Raw genomic sequence first — 17,551 nt, 5'->3', positions numbered from 1 at the left:
GTTCAGGGTATATCCATGTTCCCCTTATGTGTTTTTGTTCCCTTGTTTGGAGCTTAACTCATTAGGGAGGGAAGCGGGACCCGACAAGCGGTTCACGCGGGAAAGATCCTAGGAACGTTTCCATCGCGGTAGGCGCGGCACACTACTGTGACTTTGCCTCGCGGGGCGATAAGAAGAGGCCTGGCGGCCTGGGAAAGGCGGTTCGTACGGGGTAGGACCCGAGAACGTTCCCCTCGCGGCATGTGAGGTACGCTTCTGTGACTCCACTTCTTGTGCGGGGTTCTGCGCTGTTTTTTAGGGATGAGCCCATGATTGAAGCCGCCGTGGCCGCCGCTTCTTGTGCCTTGTGAGAAAGTTGGGGGTGGAAACGGCGTCGCCATCTGCCTGCCCGTTGAAGTAGCCTGATGTCGATGATGTGCTTCGCAGCCTATGCCATGGCCACCGCTTTTCATGAGAGAAAATAATCATTTTTGTATTGCGTTTGTATTTACCAACAACAAAAGCCCATAGGGTTCTTTCACCGGCCAAAGCAACACAACAGTTGGGGTCCATATAAAGGCCAGGCACAATTTCCATGACACACGACTCGGGGCGGATGGCGTGGTTTGGATGCCTACCCGGTCTTTCAAGGCCGTGGTCTGAGTGGATGTCGCGTCTTAGGAATTCCAGCCGATTTATCCATACATTTGCCCTCACAATGATCATTGCACATAGCTTTCTTTGGTGATTTGTTTGATAGATAACCCATTGCGATCGCTATTCAAAGAAATAAAGAGCTAATCTACCAGGTCCCAAAGAGAAGCTTTCGAAAGTGCTACGGTAGTCGATTGAATCTATAGGCCAGACCTTGATCTTCTTTCTCAACTTGAGCTTCGCCTCCATATGCGCTAACCCCACAATGACCATATAAATTAGGGCCCGTTTGACCGTTGTTGATAAGTGTGTTCCTCGCCACCGCGGGACCTGGCCGTCTGGCATCTGTGAGGTTCTTTGCCTGGTGAGCTAGTTGGCTGACCCTAGTCGGGCTTATGTGTGGGTGATGGGCACATTATTTGCGTTCCTGTACTCAGGGTATGCGCTTTCGTCCGGGTACCCTAGCTGTGTTGGTGTGTGCGCGCAGGCATGCACATGCATCCAAGTACGCTCTGCTATGTCAGTTTGTGATGGATTCTTTACGTGTGTGGCATGGAGCTAATGTCGCAATTGACCAATGCAACTACTTGAGGGGTGACAACGATGTTGGAAGGAGATGGCGATGCTACAAATGAGTCATTGGATATGTTACAAGCTGTTTGTGACCGGCACCACATGTCATTGTTGGCGCTGCAAGGCAACCGATGCTGCTGCAAATGACAACCACTTGGTGTTACAAACAAGGGCCACCCGTTTGTGCTGCAATGGGGGTCGTCAGTTATGCTGCAAGGGCGTTGCCGACACTCGACCATTGTTGCAAGTGGGTTGCCATCGATGCTTCACGTTCTGTTGCAAGGGGGTCGTGGGCGAGCTAAGGACCATGAAGGTACGGTGGATCTTGACCGATGGTGACGCGAAGGTTACTGCTTCATTTTTAGGTGTCTTTCTTAAGGACAATTAGATTTTGCGTCTTATTCAGGAGGCAAGGCGGTGATTGCTCCTTGAAGAAGAAATAAGTTCCTTCCCGTCTATCACCCGCCCCGACGATGCATCTAGCGTTATCGGAGGGCATGTGGAGGCGTGTCTCCGGTGAATTTTGTGGTGTTCAATTGGCGTTGGTCTTCGGCGGATCATTGTGGATTCAATATTTGTTCGTGTGTCTATAGTTTGGATCATTTTATTAGAAGCCTAGTTTGAATCATTTCGATCTATGTTTCTCTTTATCGGCGGCGGTTATTGTGCTAGTGTGTTGGTCCTGTGAGATTTTAACACAACAACTTTTCTGTTGTCTTCTACTGTAAGTTTTGCCTGACTCCGTTGATAGAGGGATGATAACGGCGCGACGCCGCGCCTTTGGCTCACTCTAATGCACTGGAAAAAATGAAATCGGCTAACGTAGCGTTTTTCAGAATTTGTGCTGACGCAGCAGCTGCAAAGAATCACTGCCCGTGTAGAAAAAGTAATTCCAAAAAAACACCACAAATTCATTGCAGTCGGGTTCCAGCTTCAAAGAATCACTGCCCGATTGTTCAGAATCTGTGCTGACGCAGCAGCTGCAAAGAATTAAAAAAAAACTGCCGGTGTAGAAAAAAAAATGGACCGGTTGTTATTCTGAATTCCTGATCTGCTACGCGAAAACAGGATTGTTCACTGCAATCTGCTCCTCTTGAAGTCTGGGAGCGTGAGAGACACCGTCCGAGGCTGGAACCCGACGGACGCGAGCCTCGGCGAGAGTATCATCCCCGGGCTGGGGCGCGGCGAGGGCACCGGGTCCCTCTTCCTCGACGGCGAGCCGGCGAGCCTGGGCGAGAGGTTGACGTGCTCGAGGGCCCTGGACTGGAGGTCCTGCTGGTAGTCGCGCACGCACCGGATGCGTGGACCGGTGCCCGTCGACCACCGGCACGTCTGATGGTTCTTGCTACGATCGACACTCGCCGGCGGCCGCTGCTCTGAGATATTATTGACCTCTTCTTCTTCTTCTTCTTCTTCGGTGTCGGTGGTGTGGGAGTCCACCGGAGTGCCGGCATCTTCCTCAGCATCGCTCATGTCACCGTGGTCGGCCGATCCATGATATGCCTCGCCAGTGAGGACGCCGTCTATCTCAACTTCGGTCAGATCTTGAGCAGCGGCACCTGCTGGCTCGTTATTCTCAACATGTTCAGGCTGATTGTCAGAGTTGCTCAGCAACGGGTACTCGTCAGGTTTGTCGATAGCAGATTTCTGAAACAAATCACGCGTCATTTGCAACAGTTCTGATGATTTACTTGCAGTAGTAATTCTTGTCAGAAAATTATCTATCTCGTAATATGGATATGATCTGGTATTTACCTTGACATCGGTGAGGCTAACGTGGTTCTCCTCAAGGAAGCGAATGAAATCTCTGAAGTTGTCTTCCGTTGGAAGGTAGTGGCCACTGTATGGCCATATTGCCTGAAGAAACAGAGCACCGTCAGGTATTTTGAGAAGAAAGAAAAAAAATGATATTATTTTTACATGAACATACCTTCAGAATTCCATCTTTGACCACCAATCGTCCAGCACATGTTATGGCTCCACCAGCTAGGAAACTGGAGTGCTGAAACGATCCTTTCTTCTTCTGCACATCATTAAGGCCAGAGCCCAAGAAAACGTCAGAATCAATTTAGCGAATTGTATCTTTGACTAGGAATCACGTACATACGTGAAGCGGTGTGTAGAGAAAAAGAACATTTACCTGGCCAACATAGAATGCCTTTGTGGTGCTGAGGACAAAAATCCACTTGGAGTCATCCGAAGTGTGCACAAGAACCCCGGTTTCTTGGAACATAAGTTTGCCACACTCAATAACAACTTCATAGTGTTGCCTCTCTTGCTGTTGTTGAAAATATGAAAAAAGAGGATCAGATGATGTTCTCAATTATTTAACACTTAATGTTACTTTTCTGATGTGTTAGGTTGATGTACATACTGGTCCAAGGTACTTGACGCACTGCCCCTGAAGTTTACTCCTAGGGAAATTCTCAAGATTTATTTCTTTGCCCTCCCCAATGTCTAACCTGTAGATTATCTTAAACAGTTAGCATATTATTTGGTCTACTTGTTTCCCAAATTTGTGCGAATTTAAAGCCTAGACAATAGGTATAGTAACAAGCTCAGCTTACTTACCAATAGAAAAAGGGCTCCGTACTCTCACTCCTGGACCAGACATCATAATAGATATGCAAATTGTGCCCATATCGATGCCTAGGGTCAATCTGCCCGAAGGCATAAAATGGCAGCATTAGTAATAAACAATCTGCAACAATCTCAGTAGACAGTAGGACACTACCTACTGATCTTAGTTTAGTGCTAGAGTTAAGTAGCATGTGACTTACAGCTTCGAGCCAGTGCTGCAATGCCAGCTTCTGAGCCTTCCCGTTCTTAGATAACCCCTTGCCAACCTGAACCACCAAACAAAATCGCGTCACTCAACTGCAAGTTTGATGAAAATACAGGGCACCAGGAAGGCAGTTTGATGAATCAGTGAATGTTAGTCACCTTAGCCGCTCTTGTCCTTGCCCTCGCCCACCGCGACGCCGCCGTTTCGGGCTTTCCGCCGTTGAAGAACGATATCGAGCTGTGCTTCAGTGATGCAAAGTCCAGTGCTTTCCACCTGCGGTAAGAGTTAAAATTTCTATAACTTTTGAATGTTAAACTAGCTGTTCCAATGCTCAAGAACCGAAGAAAGACTGATACATACCATAGCTCCTCTACGACGACTGCGCAGTCGGCGAGGTTTCGCCTGGTCCGGTAACTCTTGTAAACCTTTTGAAGTTTCACGGCTGCGGCATCAAGCTCACATTTGGGGCTGGATGAAACATTGGGGCTCAATGCGTCAGAGTTGCGTCGGTCTTGGATGCCATTTACCAAGCTCTGTTTGCTCTTATTCTGAACTGAACCTGTGGATTCCTCTCCTCCTCGCCACTGTTTGAAACTCACAGAGTGCATCAGTGTGGCCTTGGAGAAGAGATGTTCTTGGCCTTGTGATTTCAGTGTCATGTTCTTCTTCTGTTCATCCCAAGGAGCTGGGATTTTGTTAACCATGTCGAATTTGTGTGTCCTCGGACTGGAGATCTCTGTGCCAAGAACTTCAGACCACGAGCGACGATACAATCCCATAAACTGAATCTTCTCCTGAAAATTTGAGAGAATCTGAATTAATTTCATGTGAAACAGTGATTTTGAGCAACTTGGAAGAGAATTGAAAAGAACAAATCTGCTCTTGTGACATGGTCAACGGTCAGACAAGAATAAAGCACTAACAACAAGCAGCCGGCTGAAATGAAACGACCCCGAACTTTCAGGAACTCCACGGCAGCTCTAACAAGATGAGTGCATAAGTGCATTTGTGACCTAAACAACGGAGACCAATATTTGAGCTCTAGATCCATCTTTAGAACAAAACCAGCTGGATTTCAAATGTCAAAACACCCATAGAACTCAAGAGTCAAAATAAACATTCCTGCCACGGAGCCTCATGTTGGACCGATTCCAGTCCCCAGCAAGAACACAAACCAAGAACAGGACTGGGTCAACTTCTAAGCAATCAAAGCAAGAACTCCATGATCCTCACCTGGTGGTCTCGGAGCAGCAACCCAAGAAGTGGAGTCTTCCCCGGAGGCGACAGGAATCGCAGAAGGTGTCGAGAGGTGAGAGAAATCTTATGTGAGACGGCTGTGGTGGCTGTCGATGAACACCTCAGGGGAGGTTACGCTCCCTCTTATATATATGTATCGAAACCTTGGACTGGCCCGGAGCCGTCAATTTTGTTTTTGAGGGACCATGGCTGGGTAATTTTGTTGCCCAAGGAAGCTAAGACTTCGGTCACTGCTGAAGTATGCAGAAGAGGCTGCTGGCTTTCAACTCCTTGAACGTTCTTACGGTTTACACCTCGCCAGACATCTCTTTTCCAAACAGGTCCTGAGCGGTTAAGCTTTTCTTGGGTTGGTCGTCTGTGTGTGTTTGGGGGGGGGGGGGGGGGGGGGGGGCTATTCTGAAGGCCCTACGTTAACTTATTTGTGTTTCTAAAAAATACCTTATTTTGTAAAACTTTCACCTGGTTTGTAAGATATTTTGGACAAAATAATACACTTATACCATGACAAAAACGACACATTCTATGGCACGATCACCCTCCATACATTCGTAGGTCTTCATAGCCCTATGAAACATTGACAACTTAGCTTTGTAACCCCTGTCATGAGAAGATTGAAACAAAAAAAATATGAAAATAGGGATATCTGTTTATAAATGTGTTATGCTTTCTTATGGAAAAGGCCCATGTTTTAACCGCTGGATATAAATTAGGATCCTTATGCTCACGTGTCGAATGAAAAAAGTGGCGATATTAATCATTAAGATGGCTTAGGTCCAGTCTGTGATTATGTTAAAATTTATTTTATAAATATATATGATTGTCCTGAAAACAAATATAATTGAGCTTACTTGCAAGAGAACATACAATTAGATACCTCTATTATATACCCCGCAAAAAGACACATCAATTCTTTACTTTGTTATCCATGATAAAACTTTAAATTTTAGCTTCTAACACTTGGACTAGAAACATACAGCCCATCAGCCAAATGTGCTAGTACAGAGGTTCGTCGTATCAGATCATTTAAAAGCTACGACGATGTCAAACGCAGCCGTGCAGATAACATACAATTTAATAGAAAGGAACAAAATGCAAGGAAATAGTTCTTTCTAAAGATGCAAATTTGAATATCATACATGATCACATTTTTATGAAATTAAGACTTACAGATTTAGTATACTCCCTCCTATAATATAAGGTCTCTTAACAATTTTTTAAGTCAAACATTCCTATGTTTGTCCGAGTTTATTAAAACAACATCAACACCTACAATACCAAAGTCATGAAAATATATTTCATGATTGATATAATGATTGTGGATGTTGATAATTTTTTATATAAGCTTAGTCACACATAGAGAAGTACTATTTTTTTTCAAAATATTAATACACCAAGAAAAATAAGAATACCCCGCCCCCTGAGTCACAGCTACAAAGAATGCTTGGAGTTTTTGCATGGATATATTAGCACCACGATCTAGATTTGTCATTTATCATAATATGAACAATCTGCTCAGCGGTTTCACTGTTATTGTTCAAGTTCTAAATGAGACTTCGATGATGAGATGACAAAACAACACAAAGAGGCTCCTGCGCAGAAGACAGGACAATTGAATATAGCATCATACATCAAATCTAAACCTAAATGACTCTAATAATAAATGCGCCGGACTGTAACTACAACTACAAAACTACCTCTAAGAGACTTATGCAAAAATACCTTGGAAGTTACATGAGCTAGACTCACAGCTAGCATGCCAACCATCAAATGTGGAGCGTGAGATAAAACACTATCATCAGATTATATTGCCAAATCCTACCGGGAAAATATGACAGCATGTTAGAAATTTTTTGACTACAGCAAGAAAAATGGCTAATGAACATGTACAGCTAGGGAAATAGTCCATAGCATTCACCTTAAGAGTAAACTCCTTAGTAGTTCGGGTAGCTATTGTAACGCTTCTTTCAATAACAGGGCCTATAATTTCTTTAATTGGTCTTATCCGAAGCAACATCCATGATCCTATGAGGATCAAGAGTGTTAGTAGACCTGCAGTAAAATAAACTGAAATGTTAGATAAATTTCCATCTTAAAGATATACTTGCTATATTGCAGTGAGCCAAGAGTAACTGAGATTTTCATTAACTCTAAAATATATATTCGCGCGAGGTATTGCTGCCAAGAGCTGTGAAAAACATATAAGAAAACAAAGAAGTACAGAAGAAGCAAAGTTGGAAAACAAAAAAACAGAGGCAAACCTAACGGAGAGTAAACAATGTCGGATTGCTCGAGAGCGTGTTGGGCCATGATATGCAAGTTTGAATATGCCGCTCCACCTTCACTTGATCCTTAAATCAGCTTTGGAGTGTGGACCGCAATAAAATCATTGACAACAAATATTCCCTAAATTTCTGTGAATGCCCAACAATGGAAAATATTTTCTAACCAACAGAAATAGAAAGGACATGAGCAAACCTCCATCATGCACTAAAATGATTTGAGGGAGAATATTTCTTATCTGTGTATGAGAGATTCATGAATGCAACATCGATCTTGTAGTCCCTGTCAGGTCCCCTAAAATTCAAGCAGCCTGCTCAAAAGAAAAACGGCATCAAGAGAATCAATTTTAAACAAGCACACGACACTCACAAAATGACATATTAATCCATCACAAGCAAGCAATTTGGGAAAATAAAGTTCAAGACAAGGGATCATGAAGCAACCATAGCTGGCTATGAAAATTGGTCGTAATAAATTTGCGAAGAACACCTACTGGACAGAAGGTTCTGAAGTAAATATGTAAGGGCGGTAAGCCATCCTAAACCCAATAAAAAACAGAAGAGAACAATACCAAACCTGAGTATTTCAATTTTGTTTCACACATATGTGTTATCAGATCAGTATACTGCCAATAGAAGGGCTAAAACAAATGTAGGATTCACTAATACTTGACTAAAAGTCCCTTTCTTGTGATCTTGTCTTTGTGTAACAAACACTCAGGAATTTTCTTTGGAAATCCAATTGTATAAATTTGAACACATCGTTGGACGAAAAATCTAAAATGCAACTATATACAACGGTTTTGAGTGGCTTCCACACTAAACATCACCAACTATTTCACCCACTTAACCTTCAGAATAATAACAAGCACACGTGTGTACAAACGAGCTAGGCAGGAACTATTTGAGGATAAACAAAAATGCTGAGAAATAGGAGTGAAGATCAAGAAACCATTCAGCCTAAGGATGGATCTCTTCTACCTGAACCAAAACCATTAAGCCTGCAAGGTAGTGTCCATCCATGAGACGTACATGAACATTTAGTAACTCACATCTTGATACATATGTAACATGACCAAAGAAGAAACAAAAGGTTCTGATGCAACACCACCCATTCTGCACATGAATGTAAATAGAGAGAAGGTGGGCTAACCTATTCAAAGCTCTATCCAATGAACAAATTTCGCTACTGCACCCAAGACCATCTCGCTGGAGGTCATAGTTCCTTGCGTCATCACTGATCCCTCAAAAAATGTACCACAAAATACAAATTTAACAACCATGTCTCACTGGCTAATCTCCATATTTACCATTCTCCCGCTTGCATCAGTAAGAAACAAGAGAAGAGGAGGCGCTAGCATACCCGCAGAGACGCCGTTGTGCAGCACCGCAGCAGAAGAATCGGTGGGCCTTGCGCCATCATCGATTCGCGCTGAAGCGACCCACATCCGACGCTTTCACCACCATTGCCACCTGCTGCGATTGCTGCTACCCTCCTCCCGCTGACGGCATATGCCTTGAGGTCATTGTTTAGCGAAATTGTTACAAACTGCACAATTAGTAGAGATTACCTGAAAGATTATTGTCTGAGATAATCACATATGCACTGAGAAGACATGAAACCAAAGATATCGATCTGTGAGACGCCCTTACAACACAAGACAACTCCTCCCTTAGAGGGTTCATAAACGACAGCTCCCTGACAGCCGCTGCTTCCTTGGCAGATCCATACTTCTCCTCTTCCTTCTTCTCATGCTGCTTACCTCCTTCTCACTAACTGCAAACTTTTTAAAAACTGGCATTTGTTAGTTACCTGCTACATGGGGCGCGGCCGACGAGAAGGACAGGTCGACGGCGGCGCGAGTCTCCGCCCTCCTCCACTAGAGACATCACCCATGGGGAAGGCAAGGATCTGTAGGTCCTGGGGGCGGGAGGCAGGAGGCGGGCGCGTGAGGGTGGAGAGGTCCATCAATCGGCGCCGGAGTGGAGGTGGCACCGGCTGGCTGTACGCGCGGCGGCGACGGCGCCCCACTCCTGTCCTGCTGCAGCCGCAAGGCTCCCCGGAGGAAGACACGGGGGAGAGAGACGAGGAGAGGAGGACGGATCTGGACGGATGGGAGGAAAGAGTGGGGGCAGACGAGGGGAGGCTTGCGTGCGAGAGGATCGAAGGGTCGATGCGCTTTTTTACTTTTCCCCCTTGGCCCTCGCCAATCCTTTGTGCCCACGTGGCTACAACGAGGGAGCGCCTTTGATGCACACGTTAATGTTTTGGATTTAGGCTGGTCATAGTGGGAGTAACATAGGTAGTAACATAGATGCCACATAAGCAAAAATAATGATGTGGCAAGTAGTTAATGAGGAGAGAGGCAAATAGAGTAACATAATATGTTACCATCACATAGCGGTTTCCAATGCATAATGAGTCTACAAAGTAATAAATGAAGGCAACTATGTTACCACACCTATGACACTACCCACTATGAAGGTAGTAACATAGACTAGTAACATATGTATGTTACTAGTCTAAGTTACTCCCCACTATGACCAGCCTTACTGGTCAAGCATCGGATCAAAGCAAAGAATGTTTGGCACTACAAGCATATGAGACAGTACAAATACCCGTAGTCCATAATTTAAATTTGAACTACAAGCACATGCTCCAGTGAAGCAAAATGGGTGGGAAATCGTACATGTGTCATTGGGTGCATGTTTAGGTCTCATTTAAGAAATGAGAATGAATTACAAACTTGTCGTCGTCCTAAAACATTGAGAATCTCGGTTTTTAAATCCCAATAAATCAAAAACTCCCCCCAAAAACATGAAACTTGGCATGGTTTCATGACATGGCACATATATGCCGTGGTAAAAAAAATCGTCCAGTTTGAGAAGAGGCGCACATGTAGTAGCCAACGAAGTCCTTTTTGAAACAAAAAGCTGACATGTTAATATCGCAAATGGTTGTACTATATTAATCGTGTCAAAATTTAACCATATTCGGTAGTGTGCGTGCAGCTGTTTGATTAGATGGGACGAGCGTGAGAAGTGCATGTGCAGGCTCAACGGGACGCGTGCGAGCAGTCCGCTGCGCAGGCTCGACGGGACGCGTGCATCCCTGTCCACCTCGCAGGCTCGACGGGACACGTGCAAGCAGCAAGGCCACCCATGCTCACCGTGAAGCGAGCTCTTTGACCTCCATGCACCAGCCGCCGCCCGCCTCGCTCACAACTTCTCCATTAATGAGTTAATTAAAACACTTGGACGGAGGGTGTTTGCTTATGATCCCATGGAAGCATTTGCTTTGTTCGTGTTTTCAACTCGTATTCCGCCCTAATTTAAATTGCCACATAGGGCAACGGATAATACGACCACAACGGATAATACGACCACAAATAAAATGGCAACGGATAATACAACGACAAATTTACAATGGTGCAGATAATAATTGTCTTACATATTCCGGATAATTTAAAATGCCACATGCGGCAAAGCCCGAAAGACATGGGGGCAAGAGAAGAAGGAAACTGCAGACAACGACCTGGGTCGCTAATGTCTCTACTCGTCGACGGATCGCAGGGCGACAACATCCTCCAGCTCCTTCAATTCCTCACGATTTTGCTTGAAAGCAGCCACGGATTCCTCCACCTCCTGCTCGCGCTCGATCTGGAGCTTCCTTAAGTCACCCATCAGTTCCTCAATGACCGCTATCAGCGTCATCCCCGAGGCACTGCTCTGCTCATGCACCATCTTCCAGCCGTCGGCCTCCTCATCCTTCTCAGCGAGCGCCTTGAGGAGCTTCGCATTGTCACCCATGAGTTGCTCGACGAGGCCGGTCACCTTGTCAACCGAGGCATTGCTGACCTTGAGTAGCTTCATCAAGCCGTCGACCAGCTCCTGTTGCATAGTGACGCCAGCGAGAATGTCATCGTCGCTGGCGAAGGACTTCAGGAACCCGGCTCATCGCGATGGTCGACGCCATGAATGCGCTTGTGAGAGCCCTCGCGTGCCCGTGAGAGCTCGTTCGAGGGCTCCGTGGCGCGCCGGGACATCTCTGCTATGGCTGCGGCTTCGCGGTGGGACCTCTCTAGTGCTTCTATAGCCTTGGTCTTTGCTGCCTGGTTATATGTCCACTCTAAACTCCTCCTACGGGTCACGGTAGAACGACTTGACAGGAAAGACCAGCTTTGTGTGTGATGAGGAGAGGAACTGTGAAGTAATTTTCGAGTGGGTAGTTTTTATAGCGTGATGCTAAGTGTGAACTCATATTAGTTTGATAGGTGTGAACAGATTTGCAATTACGTATTGCGTTGTAATCTGCAATGTGATGAGAAACAAGGTCAAAATTTATTGATGGCAGAAGGTTGACCACGTGGTTGCTCGCCATTGAGTCGGATGTTTGCCACGTATCACAGACATCTTGTTAAGTTGAACAGTTTCTGTTGTGTTCGCTAATCGAAAATAGTTCGTCCGAGTGAACCCAATGCCCTATATCACACACACCATGATCTGGCTAACCATTTCTATTGCACTCCCTAATAGCAAACAGTTCATCGGAGCGAACTGTATGCCATATATCACATACACAATGATATGGCTGTCCGGTTCTGTTGTTCAGCCTCATCGTAAACAGTTCAAACGGGTTAACCATGTGCCCTGAATCACACACGCAACTAAAATCTGAACCGTGTTTGATGGCTCCGCCATCACAAACGTTTTGCACCTTTTTTGATGGTTTTTTACATCCCCGTTTGTGATTAATGCATCGCACACAGTTTCGTCAAAGGGTCTCTGATCGTAGTGTCGCGTTAGCAGCATCCTGTAGTAGTGATATGAAGCAAAATGAGTGAAACTACACTCTAAACTATGTCTACATACATCCGTATGTAGTTCATATTGGAATTTTTAAAAAGACTTATATTTAGGAATGGAGGGAGTACCTTATAGGTAGATGCCTAGCAGTAGCAATGGGTAAGTGCCCCATGCTGCAGTTAGGTTACAGTAGCGAGGGTTGGATCCCAACGCTATAGGTACGTCATAGTAGTAGCATGGGCGGGCACAACCCACGCTGCTGCTAAGTGGGCCCAACGGTACCCTGGGTCAAGCCATAGTAGCAGCGCGGGCCATAAGCCCCACGCTACAACTAACCAGGTAGCTGTAGCACATGCCATATGGCCCATGCTACCACTACCCGTATGCTAGGATAGCTGGTGGGCCCCATTTAGCAGCAACACCGTTCATAAGGCCCGCGCTACAGCTACTGCATAGTAGTAGCACTGGCTCTTTCCTGCGCTGCTGCTAAGCTCGCATGCCAAAATATCTGCCACCTTTTCCCTCCTCCTTCTCCCTCCCCCATCCTTATCCTTCCTCTTCCACTTGATTTCTTCCTTCAATTCTCCCCTCCCCCTCTCTCTCCTTTGTCCCTCCACCATCTCCATTAATGCCCTCTTCCTCACTTTCTCTCCCTTCTTCCATATGTCTCTTGCCCCCTCCACACCTAACTTTGTCTCACTAGCTAGCTCTCTCTCCTGATCCACTAGTTAGAGCTATCTACCTCACTATCTAGATCTACTCATTTAATGAAGTAAGCTATCTACCTCCCCTCATTAATGAAGAAAGGAGAATTAAATATCTTTGTCCACTCTAGATCCGTATAGCTAGCAACACCAGCCTCATCACCGTGCTTGGATCTCTTTCGAGATAGGAGAGTAAAAAGAAGTGTTGCCTATGTGTATTTGCTCGAATGTGTGTGTGTGTGTGTATGTGTGTGCATGTGCAATTTGACCGAATTGTGCAATATGACGGAATTGTGCGTGGCATGATTTTCCTATGTATATTTGCCGAAATGTGCATGACATCAGTTGCCTATGTTTTGCCAAAATGTTGATTTATTTTCGTTTTGGCGATTTCGGACAAACTCAATATGTCCTATTTTGAGGGAAGGTGATGCCGATTTTTTATGACTATGATGCATGCATGCGTGCTTATAATTCTTTTGCTTATACTGTGCAGGCGATCATGAAAGGTCAGTGGTAGGATGGTGCAAAGATACTTGCGATCCGTGGTTTATGACATGTATGAAAATAACCGGAAGGCGATTTTATGTCCGCGTTGAAGATGCAATGGAGTCTGGCTCGAACCCTTTAAGGATGGTCGTTTGAAGGCGCACCTACTCATGACTGGTTTCATGGATGGCTATACCCGGTGGACAAGTGAAGAAGATAATGATGACATCGACAAGGCAACCAATAATGACATGGGGCCAGATGAAGAGATGATTGAATGGACCCGAAGAAGAGAGCGCCGGACATGGTGGCAGAGAAGAGGCTGGACATGGCGGAGAAGAGGCCAAACATGAAGGAGAAGACGCGGACACGCCGTAGTCTTTGTCGCTACTAAGTTCAGTCATGCGGGGCCCCTATGTTCAAGACCTGCTTCACAAGAAGACGACTAGCGACAAAGCTGCTTCTAGAGAGGAGGCCAAGCTGGTGCAACTAGAGGTAGACTCGACGACTCCATTGTATGATGGTTGCGATCCCGAGGTGCCCCGCTTGAGTTTCACGCTTGAACTTCTAAAGATGAAGGAAAAAAGCAAATGGACTGACGCAAGCCTCGATGAGCTTTTGAAGTATCTAAAGAGTGTTCTCCCTGCGGGGAACCTGTGTCCTACTAGTGTTGAGGAGGCCAAGAAAATAATGTGCCCTCTTGATCTGCCGCACATTATATACCACACATGCATCAACAATTGCATCATTTATCGGAAGGAGCACGCGGAAAAAATCAGTTGTCCAGTGTGCAATGCTTCTCGATACAAGAGGGCCGAAAAGAAAGCTCCTCAGAAAGTTGTATGGTGCTTTACGATCACTCCCTGTCTATAGTGTTATTTTGTAGACCCTAAGGAAGCAAAGCTCACATGCTGGCATGCGAAGAGGGTGAAGCCCGACAATGGAGATGATGCAAAGTTGAGACACATCATAGATGCTAGCCAGTGGATAGCATTCAACACTGAATATTGATATTTCGTAGATGATCCAAGGAACATCGTGCTTGGCCCGAGTACCGATGGCATGAATCCGTTTGGCAACAAGAACACCAACCATAGCACATGGCTCGTGTTTGTATGTACAACCTCCCCATAGAAGTGCATGAAGACAAACTACATACACATGAGTATGCTGATTCAAGGGCCAAAACAACCGAGAAATGATATTAATATGTACCTCGAGATACTAAAAGAGGAGTTACACACGTTATGGACAACACCGATCAAGACACGGGACACCAACAAAGGAGAGTATTTCAATATGAGAGCCACGCTGATGATGACGGTGCACGACTATCTTGGTTACGGATATGTCTCAGGCCAAGTGTGCCATAGATATTGCAGATGCACCAGGTGCATGGATGATACAACGTCTCAACAGCTAACGAAAGATGGTGGGTCTGCGAAAATCATGTACATGGGGCATCAAGGATGGCTTGAGAAGGATGACCCATGGAGAAAGTGTGGAGATCTATTCAGTGGTGAGGCTGAGCATCGAGGACCTCCACGTAAGAGGAGCGACATCAAAATCAATGAGTCGTTGAAAACTGGGAAGAGTCCCTCGCGCCAGGCAAGAAGAAAAAGGCGCCAGAGCCACTGCTGAAGGTATGGAAAACGAGGCCTTCTTTATGGGACTTGGAGTACTGGCCAAAACTAGACATGCCTCATAGCCTTGATTAAATGCATATCACGAAGAATGTCCTCGAGAACTTGCTTGGCACACTGATGAACATGTCAGATAAGACCAAGGATGTGCCGAAGGTAAGAAAAGACTTGGAATATTTGAATATCAAGGTAGATCTCCACATGCCCCGTAAGAAGTTGTCAGGCGAGACGAAGATGTAGACGGAGGCGGAGGACAGGGGCAAAAAAGTCAACAAGAAAAAGAGCACTATTGCCCCCCTCTTGCTTCACCTTAGGTCCGAAGGAGATTGATGAATTCTTCAAGTGCCATACCGGAATCAAATTTAGTTACGGTTACTGTGGGAAGACAATCAGATTTCTAGACACCAAGAAGAAAAGGTTCAGTAGGATGAATTCTCATGACTGTCATGTGATGATAATGCAGTTACTCCCGGTTGCACTTAAGGCCGTGGCGGAGCTAGGATTTGAAAACAGGGTGGTCCTCCTCAATTTTTTGACAACAAACATGACATGTGAATCTTCTAAGCAATGATACGTCTCCAACATATCTACTGTTCGTAACGCTTTTCCTCTTGTTTTGTACTCTAATTTGCATGATTTGAATGAAACTAACCCCGTACCGGCGCTGTTTTCAGCAGAACTACCATGGTGTTGTTTTTGTGCAGAAATAAAATTTCTTGGAATGGAATGAAACTTTGCGAGGAATTTTTATGGAAAATAAGAGAATTTCTGGAGCCAACACCTACTAGAGAGGGGCACCTGGGTGGGCACAACCCACTAGGGCGCGCCCCCCTCACTAGGTGCGCCTAGGTGGGTTGTCCCCACCTGGTGGCCGCGTAGACCCTGAAACCAACGCTATAAAATCCTATTTTTCCAGAAAAAATTAGGGAGAAAGAATTATCGCGATCCACGAGACGGAGCCACCATCACCCCCTATTCTTCATCGGGAGGCCAGATCTGGAGTCCGTTTGGGGCTCCAAGGAGGGGGATCTTCGTTCGTCATCATTACCAACCCTTCTCCATCGCCAATTCCATGATGCTCCCCACCGGGAGTGAGTAATTCCTTCGTAGGCTCGCTGGTCGGTGAGGAGTTGGATGAGATTCATCATGTAATCGAGTTAGTTTTGTTAGGGCTTGATCCCTAGTATCCACTATGTTCTTAGATTGATGTTGCTATGACTTTGCTATGCTTAATGCTTGTCACTTTGGGCCCGGGTGCCATGATTTCAGATCTGAACCGTTTATGTTATCATCATTACATCCATATTTAAGATCCGATCTTGCAAGTTATAGTCACCTACTACGTGTTATGATCTGGCAACCCCGGAGTGAGAACAACCGGGCCCACTCCCGGTGATGATCGTAGTTTGAGGAGTTCATGTATTCACTATGTGTTAATGCTTTGTTCCAGTTCTCTATTAAAAGGAGGCCTTAATATCCCTTACTTTCCATATGGACCCCGCTGCCACGGGAGGGTAGGACAAAAGATGTCATGCAAGTTCTTTCCATAAGCACATATGACTATTTACGAAATACATGCCTACATTATATTGACGAACTGGAGCTAGTGACATATCGCCCTAGGTTATAACTGTCACATGATGAATATCACCCAACAAGTCACCGATCCAATGCATACGAATTTATCTTATATTGTTTCTGCTAAGTTACTATTGCTATCATCACTGTTACACTGGCTACAAAATTACTGCTACCACTATCAAAACTATCATATTACTTTGCTACTGACCACGTTGCTGCAGATAATTAATCTTCAGGTGTGGTTGAATTGACAACTCAGTTGCTAATATCTTCAAATATTCTTTGGCTCCCCTTGTGTCGAATCTATAAATTTGGGTTGAATACTCTACCCTTGAAAACTGTTGCGATCCCCTATACTTGTGGGTTATCAAGACCTTTTTCTGGCACCGTTGCCGGGGAGCATAGAAATATTTGTTGAGTCACTTGGGATTATTATCAATTTATCACTATGAAGAATCTGAAGGATGCTAAGACTAATATATTTCCCTCAAAGACGAGGGGAGGTAAGGAACTGCCATTCGGTTCTGCTTTAGATTCACCTTCTGTTATGAGTAAACTTGCAACACCACCACATGCTATCAATTCTAATATATCGCAAGTTATTGATGATGCTACTTCTACTCTGAATGATGCTTATGATGATGCTAATAGAATGCTTGATAATGATGATGTGCCACTTGGTGAATTTCTTGATGAACAAATTGCTAGAGTAATACAACATGATGTTGTTGAATCTGATGATGAGCTTGAAACAGAAACTCCTGAAACACCTGCTAGAATTAGCCTTCCTAGATATGAATT

General features: G+C 45.1%; 1 protein-coding gene across 9 annotated transcripts; it reads right to left on the bottom strand.

Annotated features, from left to right (window-relative positions):
• Positions 1 to 2,000: 2,000 nt before the first annotated feature.
• On the bottom strand, positions 2,001 to 9,678 carry LOC123115641 (IQ domain-containing protein IQM5). 9 transcript variants are annotated; one of them, XM_044536796.1, is made up of 14 exons: positions 9,341 to 9,678; positions 8,891 to 9,076; positions 8,681 to 8,764; positions 7,507 to 7,838; positions 7,164 to 7,297; positions 6,968 to 7,063; positions 4,352 to 4,785; positions 4,150 to 4,264; positions 3,778 to 4,052; positions 3,581 to 3,668; positions 3,347 to 3,484; positions 3,137 to 3,229; positions 2,962 to 3,063; positions 2,001 to 2,853 (listed from the first exon to the last, which is right to left on the bottom strand). In XM_044536796.1, the coding sequence occupies exons 6-14, from the start codon at positions 7,010 to 7,012 to the stop codon at positions 2,281 to 2,283; spliced, it is 1,863 nt and encodes a 620-aa protein (XP_044392731.1). In that variant the 5' UTR covers positions 7,013 to 7,063; positions 7,164 to 7,297; positions 7,507 to 7,838; positions 8,681 to 8,764; positions 8,891 to 9,076; positions 9,341 to 9,678; the 3' UTR covers positions 2,001 to 2,280. The 9 variants fall into 9 exon arrangements, with proteins under 9 accessions (XP_044392731.1, XP_044392727.1, XP_044392714.1 ...); XM_044536792.1 differs by lacking the exon at positions 6,968 to 7,063 and having other exon boundaries at positions 3,778 to 3,866; positions 3,987 to 4,052; positions 9,341 to 9,676; XM_044536779.1 differs by lacking the exon at positions 6,968 to 7,063 and having other exon boundaries at positions 8,681 to 8,771; positions 9,181 to 9,678.
• Between the last annotated feature and the right edge of the window lie 7,873 nt (positions 9,679 to 17,551).

The sequence above is a fragment of the Triticum aestivum genome, chromosome 1B, assembly GCF_018294505.1.
Source record: "Triticum aestivum cultivar Chinese Spring chromosome 1B, IWGSC CS RefSeq v2.1, whole genome shotgun sequence".
Classification (NCBI taxonomy): Eukaryota; Viridiplantae; Streptophyta; class Magnoliopsida; order Poales; family Poaceae; genus Triticum; species Triticum aestivum.
This window is presented reverse-complemented; position numbering and strand designations above follow the sequence as displayed.

Coding starts and splice junctions, on each gene's coding strand:
- LOC123115641 (XM_044536779.1), bottom strand. CDS start 7,555: ATGGCCCAACACGCTCTCGAGCAATCCGACATTGTTTACTCTCCGTTA. Junction 4,786..7,163: donor CTAAGGAGTTTACTCTTAAG/GTGAATGCTATG, acceptor TCAAATTTTCAG/GAGAAGATTCAGTTTATGGG. Junction 4,053..4,149: donor CAAGGACAAGAGCGGCTAAG/GTGACTAACATT, acceptor TTGGTGGTTCAG/GTTGGCAAGGGGTTATCTAA.